Here is a 9,305-nt window from a genome sequence, read left to right as displayed (position 1 = left end):
GCAAAGCGACACAGAGAACACGAACTTAACGCTCCCATTAATTGTCGGTAATAGTTGTTCTTTGGAATCGGTACCGATCATTTTATAAAAGGCTCCGGTGGGCTGGACCCAGCATGTAAAGTAAAATATTGAGCAGAGATTGATGAGATTGAAATTCGGATGGCATACAACAGTTCAGCAATACGTGGTACAACCACCTAGACGATGACGAACAGTGGTTGCCGGAGGAACAGGCATAATGTTACGCTAGTCATATTTATCATTGTACGAATTTCTCAACATTTTCCATAACACATATTGGTTTCTGCTGCCTTCCGGGAAGAGAAAACCCGGATAGAATGAGAACAGGTTTAATTTATAGCATCCGCATCCGCATTTATTCTTTTAAAAATCCTACTTATAAATATAAAACATTACTTCGCGTTGATTGAAGCCTCGAATCGCGCTACTACTATAGCTCAACCCTACAATCTTCCGCAAGGCTCTGCAATAATGGACTGCTCCCGATGACCGCGATGCTTTCAGCGCTCGAGTGGCGTTTGTTAGTTTTGACGGTGGAAAGGAAAGTTGTACAATCCGCTTGTGGTTATAAATAATTCGATAGAAATATCATCGGCTGCATTATGCAATGGCCCGAAACAAACAAATAGTTCCTTATGTGTGGATACGAAAAGAAACAAGACATTTTTTTAGGGAGGGAAACACTCAAACAATATGCAGATGGAGTTGGATTAATTCGCATTCGAATGCCATGAAAATTGATATCGATTTTCATTTTTACTTTTTCAAATTAGATCTGAAATAAGATTAACTTAAGCTGACAAGCAACTTGGTCTATGCCAGCGCACGCTCCCCGATCCTCCATTTTGCGACAATACACATTACGCTACAATCTTCTCCATATTACTTGCTATCTCGGCAAGGCGTATTCGAAGTGATGCTCTGCAAATATTCTTATCCGCTGACTTCGAACAGTTGACGCAAGGCCTGATTAACAACCGAATGGTACAACACGGATGGAGCGAGGAGATTTAATGGCAGTCGCAAGCTAAGATGCGGTGTGCAGCTTCCCAAAGGCACAAGCCATTTCTGCAATATGCCACCGCTGGAGAAAGGGGATGGGCTTGTGGTGTAAAGGGTTTGTTCCAGCAGCTGTGTGTTTTGTTTTGTAACTTCGTTTAGCGCCTTTGAAAGCCTAAAAGAAAATCTTCTATATCCGATGCCGTCGTCCAGGACGAATCATCGGAATCATCACCACCACCGTCCTCATTCTCCTCATCATCGTCGTCATCGTCGTCGTCATCATCGTCTCCATCTTCATTGTTGTTATCACCATCGCCTTCCTCGTCGTCGTTATCCTCGTCGTCGTCTGCGTCATCATCGCTGTTCGATGCGGAAGAACCTGTTTGCAAAAGGTCATCATCATCATCATGTTCATCATCAACATCATCATCATCATCGTCTGCAATTTGGACGCGCAATTGACCGTCTTGTGGCACTAAGGGACGCCCGCGCCGTCGCCCTCGGCGCTGTCCGCCATTGTTTTCGCCTCTAACACTCCGGAAGACTGGAACGAATACGTGGGAAAGGGGGCGATGTTGTGGTTTTGTGTTTTCGTTAAGCATATATCGCAACAGCAAGAAAGAGTTGTACAGGAACATGTGAAACGTTTGCATTTTACACATGTACACTACCTAAGGCAGGCAAAACGCGAGTTTATTTTCTTCACAGGTGGTTGGAGGTTTTTGTGTTCATCACCATCACTTTTTAAAAGCCCAAAAAATGTATGTCTTGGTTGTTTAGGATAACTGAAAATGCAGGTACGAAAAGGTAAAAAATGTACAACAGAATTCATAAATCATTCATATTAATTACAACCCGGTTGACAGAATTTTAAATTGTTGCTGCTACCATGTAGTTCCAGCAAGAACGGCCGCAATCTGCCATTGAAAAACTTGCTGGAACTACATGGCAGCTGCAAAAAAATTAAATTTCTGTCAACCGGGAAGGTTCAAATGGCGGTTAAGGGTAAAAATTAAAAATAAACAACCAATGAAGTAAGCAAACCAAAAAAAAATTGGAAAATATTTCACATAAAATATAAACCTATCCGCGAATATTTACAAAAAAGCCATTTTTTCTTTTTTTTACCTGCCAAACGGTAACCATGGTGATTGCGAACTGGAAATCAAACCGCCGGTCAACGTACAAGAAACTTTGGAATTTATCATAATCACCAACCTCAATCAAATCAGATCAAAACGAAAGAAAAACAGAAGCGCTTAATTTCAACAAAAACTTTGTTAAAAGCTACTGCTTCCCTTAGAATCGATCCGAAAATGTAAATTGTATTACAGAATGTTAGATAAAATAAAAAGTTAGGGATATTCTTTTTGATCGATTTTGAGTAAGGGAAACAAAGCAGGAAAAAGAAATCAAAATTTCTCATCAAAACAAAGCAGCAACTACTAATAACAGGTGGAGTGGAGAGGGAAAAGAATCATGGAACGGGGGCGTGTGCCGACGATCTAATTATAACTGTGTGCGTTACAGCCTTCTCATCGGTACACGGGAACATGTTCATTGATTATTGGAATCTTCTCCGTCGAAGTCCGAACTGTGGCCGTCGATGCGTTAATAGCTGCATCTTTTTGCCAGTCGTAGCTTTAGAAATGGGATTCAGTGCACTCTTTCTAGCACACCGTTTTCTCAGCCATTTGATCGAACGCAGGTATCGTGTGCACTGAGAAAAGACTGTAAAATTATAGAGTGCTCAACCAATTGCATACCTTTGGGGGTGTTCTGAAATGCCTGCCAAATGGCTGAGAAAAGGGTGTGCTAGAAAGAGTGCACTGAATCCCATTGCTAAAGCTACGTTTGGCAAAAACGAGGCAGCTATTACCGCATCGACGGCCGCAATTTGGACTTCGACGGAGAAGATTCAATGATCATGTTTCCGTGTACCGAGGAGAAGGCTGTAATGCCGAAGCCATACGGCCATTTTGAGACGCCCACGGCTTAGGCATGTGGTAGTTACGCTGACATAGTGTCATAGTCGGCTACTTACCAACAGATTCCGTTTCCGATATGGAATTTTCATCCGAGTTCATCTCCTCTTCCTCATCATCCTGCTCGTCCTCGATCGGGCGCTTCCGGCCAACGCTGTAGATTCGCACCGTCGACTCCTGCACCGTGTTGTTGAAGCTGCCCGGGTTCTCCACGACCGCGATCTGGCTGCCGTATTCGTTGATCGCCAGGTCGTAGATGTTGCGCTTCACGTCGATCGTCGCGATGCTCGAGTAGTCGTAGCTGTCCAGCACCTTGAAGCTCGTCTCGTACGTACAGTTTTCCATATCCTCCGTGCTGTTCGTCTCCAGCCGGATGCCGTACAGGACGTTCTGGGGCGAAAACTTCACGTGCGACTGATCGAGCGGTAGCACCGTACGGAGCAGGTGGAACGTGCGCAGATCCCACACCTCCGTGTTGGACACGATCTCGAGCCCGTTCGGGTGAAACACGCCGGAGATGGTTTGGTTGAGCTTGTCGAACTTGTGGATCTCCTTGCCGGACGTCGCATCCCACAGGACGCCATCGGAAAGGATGAGCTCGTCGGTCGGGCAGAAAGTGGCCCGGTTTTTCGCGTACTGATTGCAGTTGACCGGCTCGAACTTCATTACCTTCTGACCCGTATTTATGTCGTAGATGGTTGCAACCTGTTGGAAACATTGGTACGTTACACCGAAGGTGAGCAAGAGATGAAAAATTATTAGTATCGGATGGACCATATTCCATCCATATTATCATCTCGAGTTTCGTTCAATTGGTTGGTCCGCTATCTACATTCAAATTCAGTCTAATATCTTAAGGTAGTTTGGTAGACAAATGATTTAGCTCAACAATTACTGAATCGATAACTACATTAATCGATGATGCGTTGGAAATTTTTCACCGGATTACCATAATCCGGAATGCTTGAACAAGAACACGTTGACATACTGTTGATCGCATCGATTAATAACTGCTGATGGTGCAACAATTATAATTATTGACAAATCAAATTCATAAATTCTATTCTATTGGCCATGAATTAAATAATTTGAAATCAACTCCGCAAGTTCTCGCCCCTTCTTACCTCATTAATCGTGGCCAGGACCTTATCCTGCGAGAGGTTCGCAAACTCCAGATAATCTTCCTCCTCCCAGTGGAGCTTCTGCGTGAACTGATTACCGTTGATGTCCCACAGTGCAGACATCGGGAACCGCCAGGCACCCGTCGTTAACAGCAGCCGACCATTCTTGCTACACTTCATGGACGTGATCGCCGACTCGTGGCAACTGTAGGAGGTCTCCGCGATCGGGTCGTTGACGTTGTATATGAAAACCTCGCCCGCTTGCGAACCGATGAACAGTTTGGTCCCGCAAGGCTGTGGTGAAAAGGCAGACAAGAAAAAATAATGAGATAGACACCTTCGGTTGTGGGGCAGAGTAAAGTGTCGTACCGTAAAATCACAGGTGGTAAAGCAATAATCTATCTCTTGCGGGCGGATGACACGCGACGAGTGGAAGGTAGAGTGCACCAGCCGACGGTCGAAGCGCCGCGACGCGTACCCGGTTTGTCGGCGGTAGAAGCGGGCGGCGAAGTTGTTGCTTATCCCGGACGACCGGTGGGGTCGCGGGTCGGGACACTTGTGCGGCTGGAACAGATCGAACGGCGGGCAGGTGGACATCGGGTTCTTGCACAGTGCGTGCTGGTTCGTGAGGTACTCGGTGATGATCGTGTGCAGCGTGATATTGTTGGTCGGCGGAGTAGGTTCCGCCGGGATCGCCTTCGCGTTGCTGGTCGCTAGGAGCAGGAAGTTCGTGGCGTCCGTGGCGGATATTTGCTTCTGAAGTGAGCGCTGTGAGGTCGTGCTGGATGCGGCAGATCGATTCGAGTCGGCCGTCAACGACGAGGAGGAGAAGGGCGTCGCGGAAAGCCCATTTCCAGCGACTGCCAGCGATGGGCCACTTTTTTTGATCAACTTTATCGGTGGAAGCTCTGCCGGTGAAGCTTCGATCTCGGGTGGAATCTCTGTGGCGCAGTTGACCATGTTGACTGTTGCCATATCCGTCTGACTGCCTTCCGTTCCGTTGGCGATGGGAACCGCCTGACTTGGCGTTTCTATACTCGTGGCCGCCAGTGCTGCCTGTAGATTTGCCTGCGCCGTGGAAACATTGAATGACGGATCTACCGTGCGGCTTCGGATACGCGATCGCTGAACGATACTGGTGTTTGGCGAGCGAAAGACAAATGGTGAATGCAATGCCACCGTCGAGCGTGACAGAGACGATCCTCCTTGGTGATTCTGGTGGTTTAGGGAATTCTGTTGCATCAACGACGCACTAAGGCCAGTTTCTTTCAGCAACTGGCTGGCCGTTTCAGTTAGCCCACGCGAAGCGAGATGCTGATAGATAAGCTGATACAACTGCTGATCGTTGAACTGAATGCGCGTTTGGGCGACCACGTTCGCCTTGTGGATGTCCGCCAGGGAGGTGTCCAGCTGATTGTTGAACGAGTCCGCCTTCCCCGAGACACGCTCCATCAGCTCGAGTGCGTACTTCTGGAACTGCACGTGCTCGACGCGCTTCTCCTGAAGAATAGGATCACGCATCAAACCTATGTTGAATGAGATGAGAAACTATTAGTAAAAAAAAATACGACTGAAACGGGGAAAAGCTACTCACTCTGCAACTGGCCATGAACGAACAGTGGCAGCTTTCCGACGATCTGTCGCACGGTGTCGGAGCGTGCCAGACCAGCCAGCGCACGGCACGCCATCCCACGGATGCAGTCCGCATCGGTGATCGGCGTTTTAACGCACATCAGTGCCAGCAGCACGATGATGCCGTTGTTCGAGCGAACGCTCTCCCACACCTTCTGGATCAGCTCTTCGGAGCTCTTGTTCGGCATGCGTTTCTTGGCGGACCCGTACCGCGCTAGAGACCCCCCCGGGCGGTGAATCGGCGCACAGACCAGGTGCACCAGGACGGCTAGGGCAGACTTCTGGACCTCGGCGTCGGCTACGATTTCTCCTTCCGCTGCACCGAGCACAATGTTCACTCCGGCCGCGGACGCCCCATCCGGGAACTTGACTCGCTCGGTGAACGTGTGATGGACGCGCGGTAATACGCAGCACACGTTCAGCACATCCAGTGCAAAACGTACCGTATCACCACTGAAAAGGTAAAATAAACAGGACGGCGTGTGTAAAACTTCCATATCTATCACCTCAAGATAAAAAAAAACCCACAGCATTTTCGATCCGAAATAATTTTAACAAGGGTATTGCTTTAACAGTACCTGAACCATGAGTTGGTTGACCAAATTACTCTGATTAAATAAGAATGATGAAATGAAATAAAATATCGGTTATATTCGGGTCAAAATGAGATATTACTAGCGCAAATCATTTTGTATTGCCAGCACGCCTGTCTCATTATAACTCCTTTATGCTTATATTCTAGCCGAACCACAAATCCTATTGATGATGTAAGTTTTGTCACGATTTCATCATAGTGAGAGAATAAACTTACCGTCCATTGTAGTTCCATTCGTAGGTTATGTAAACGACCCGTAGAAGCAAATTGATGCCGCCTAGCTTGAGCAGCTCATCTACCGGCGCCCAATGCGCCTTCATCGGCAGCAGCTCCTGCAAGGCCGTAATCTGTTGGCTGATTACCTCCGGAGTATTTTTGGCCGCCTTAAACACCGGCACCGCCATCACACCGGACGGTGCCTGCTGGCGCGTCACCTGCACGTACTTGTAGTAAAGATGGTTTTCGAAGTACTTCTTCAGCGCGACGCAAACGTGACGCACGACCTGACGCTCGGACGCCTCCTCGTCGTCGTTAATCTCGAACTCGTCCGAGTTGCTCAATATCGGCAGCACCGAGATGACGTTGTAAAGCTTGCGCAGCCCGTCCTGCTTGTCGAACTCGTCCAGGATCGTTTTGAACTGACAGCTCAGGCCGAAGAACATGGTCGCGTGGCAGCGGCCGGAATCGTGCGGGCAGGCGAGCAGCCAGAGCGCATAGGCCACCATCTCGGTGATGATATCGCGTGGCATCAAGCAAATGCGCTCCATCGCATCCTCGCAGTAGGCGAGGTAGTAGAAAGCAACGGAGACGCCCGTCGAGGCAAGGCTTGGCCGAGGTATTTTCAGCAGCCGCTCCAGCCCCCCGTTGGTGATGAACTCGATGGAAAACTTTTTGTGACACAGCAGCGATGCTAGGTACTTGAGCGCCTCGAACGCCAGGCAGGTGTCCTTCGAGTCGATGTCTTCGATGTAGCTGAAGATTAGCTGCATCACGTTGTGCTCGAATATGTGCGGCAGGAACTCCTGATACTCGCCCATCGGCGTCAGGTACCCCAGGATCAACATTTGGCTCGTTTCGGACGACACGGGATGGATGGGGATCATAAGCCGAGGTCCCGCACTGCGTCTCGGTTCTACTTCCGGCTCGGTAACTGCCGGCTGAGCCACCTCCGGCTGGTCCATCTCCGGATGGTCCACCTCCGGCTGCTCCACCTCCGGCTGGTCTACTTCCGACTGCCCTTCTTCACACATGGAATTTTCGGGTTGATTTTTCAACTCCGGACCAGCGGTATCTTCCTCCATTGGCTCCGCTTCGATCCGATTTGATTCTTCTGTTGGTGTAATCGGTTCGTTTTCCCTAATTGCCAAACGTAGATCTATCGCAGCAGGCATCTCATCCTCCTCCTCCTCCTCTTCCTCTTGCTCCGGTACTGCTTCGGGCCTATCCTGCTCTGGGGTAGCAACTACTCGTTCCATAACCTGTGGGGGCATAAACACTGACTGCTGCCCACGGTACTTAAACTGATGATGTAGCACACGTAACCGGTTCAACATTATCGGCATCAGCCGAACGTTCTGCTCCCGAAAGCTAACCGCTATGTCCTGTACCTCCATTGCCGCACCCAGCAACCCGGTGGCGTAACTTTTCAACGGTTCCTCGCTCGTTTCCGCCCAGTTGTAAAGGCGCCTAATTAGCTGGTTGTGTGTATTGTTATCGTGCTGGAAGACGGCAGCCGTGTCGAGACCCGGCATGATGACCAAAATCAACCGCGAGGCGGCCACATTCAGCGCGAATGAGCTCTGCTGTATCCGCTGGCGGGTGAAAAAGTTGTCTAGCATGTAGTCATTCACCAGCCGCGTCATGAAGGAGTCCTTGCGGAAGAGCGCCTTGAGCATCCGACCCAGCTCGCAATTCGGATCGGTGCGCGATGGATGTCGCTCGTCGAACGGATCCGGATCTTTCATTTTGTACGCTTCCGTTTCGGTCTCGAACATCTCCGCCAGCCGGGTTACCATCGGTTCCGGATCGTAGCCGGGTGTGGAATGTTGTTCCTCCCATTGTGCGAAGATGCGCGTTAGCTCGTTACCACTCGCTGCCTCCTGTGCCATCGTGTGCACGCTAACGTTAAAACACTTGCTACTAGATGACACACCACACAACTGTCCGTGCGTACATTACCAATCGAAAGCAGAAGTGCCCCGTACGACGTATGCCCGACGCTTTTCGAGAGCTTACGGTGACTTAACCTTTACCGTGTAGTCTGTGTCGGTTGCGATCTACCGATTTGACAAGTTGCTGCCGACACCAACAAATTTGTAAACACACGCGCCTGTCGACGGTGTTTACCTCCGCGCTCTGCTTAACCTCACTTTGACGTTTACCAAAACCGAACGGAATCTCACCGCTGAAATGTGGTAAAGAAAGCAAAATTTCGTGTTGTTCTCGGAAGGAATCGCCTGCTGCAAAGTAGAGAAAAAGACATCCGATCAATTCACAACGATATGCACGTACGGCGTACGGAACAACTACGATGCAAATGCTGCATCAGCATTCGTTGCGAAGCAAACGATAGCAAGTTCGATCCGGTACTGGAAAGTTCTCGTGCCCTTCGAATTGCTTTCCTATGCCAACTAACTTACCACCTGCCACAACGTTTGAGGATTTATCTTTTAAACGACGATTTTAATTAGTTTAAAGTATATAAATTTATCTTCAGCACGTACACAGCACTGAAAAAACGTTTCACCAGTGAGTAACACACGATGCTTAGCGCCTCATGGAATAGCGACGACTGACTTTTCTTCGGCTTGACTGACATTTGGACCCGAAGTGCAGGTTCATACACGTTTCGCGCGTGAAAGATACCGTTCAATCCAGCAGTCGCGGTTGCACGCGTGCATTTGTGTTGTTCACTTTTCTTAAAATCCACGCAAAGATTTGGTTATCGGT

At 48.8% G+C, this 9,305-nt stretch overlaps 1 protein-coding gene across 2 annotated transcripts; it reads right to left on the bottom strand.

Annotated features, from left to right (window-relative positions):
- Positions 1 to 355: 355 nt before the first annotated feature.
- Positions 356 to 9,127, bottom strand: LOC131272466 (protein mahjong). Of its 2 annotated transcripts, none has more exons than XM_058274205.1 (7): positions 8,996 to 9,127; positions 6,573 to 8,815; positions 5,724 to 6,214; positions 4,499 to 5,655; positions 4,133 to 4,423; positions 3,068 to 3,713; positions 356 to 1,402 (listed from the first exon to the last, which is right to left on the bottom strand). In XM_058274205.1, the coding sequence occupies exons 2-7, from the start codon at positions 8,462 to 8,464 to the stop codon at positions 1,179 to 1,181; spliced, it is 4,701 nt and encodes a 1,566-aa protein (XP_058130188.1). In that variant the 5' UTR covers positions 8,465 to 8,815; positions 8,996 to 9,127; the 3' UTR covers positions 356 to 1,178. The 2 variants fall into 2 exon arrangements, with proteins under 2 accessions (XP_058130188.1, XP_058130189.1); XM_058274206.1 differs by lacking the exon at positions 356 to 1,402 and adding an exon at positions 1,539 to 1,808.
- Between the last annotated feature and the right edge of the window lie 178 nt (positions 9,128 to 9,305).

The sequence above is a fragment of the Anopheles coustani genome, chromosome 3 (assembly GCF_943734705.1).
Source record: "Anopheles coustani chromosome 3, idAnoCousDA_361_x.2, whole genome shotgun sequence".
Lineage (NCBI taxonomy): Eukaryota > Metazoa > Arthropoda > Insecta > Diptera > Culicidae > Anopheles > Anopheles coustani.
Note: the sequence above shows the minus strand (reverse complement) of the source record. Positions and strands in the feature narration are given on the sequence as shown.

Bases quoted from the DNA above. Each gene is read 5' to 3' on its own strand.
- LOC131272466 (XM_058274205.1), bottom strand. From the start codon at position 8,464: ATGGCACAGGAGGCAGCGAGTGGTAACGAGCTAACGCGCATCTTCGCA. The intron at 6,215-6,572 runs GTAAGTTTATTC...TTACCTTTTCAG, and splicing joins GAATGGAACTACAATGGACG to TGGTGATACGGTACGTTTTG. The intron at 1,403-3,067 runs GTAAGTAGCCGA...TTTTGCAAACAG, and splicing joins ATCGGAAACGGAATCTGTTG to GTTCTTCCGCATCGAACAGC.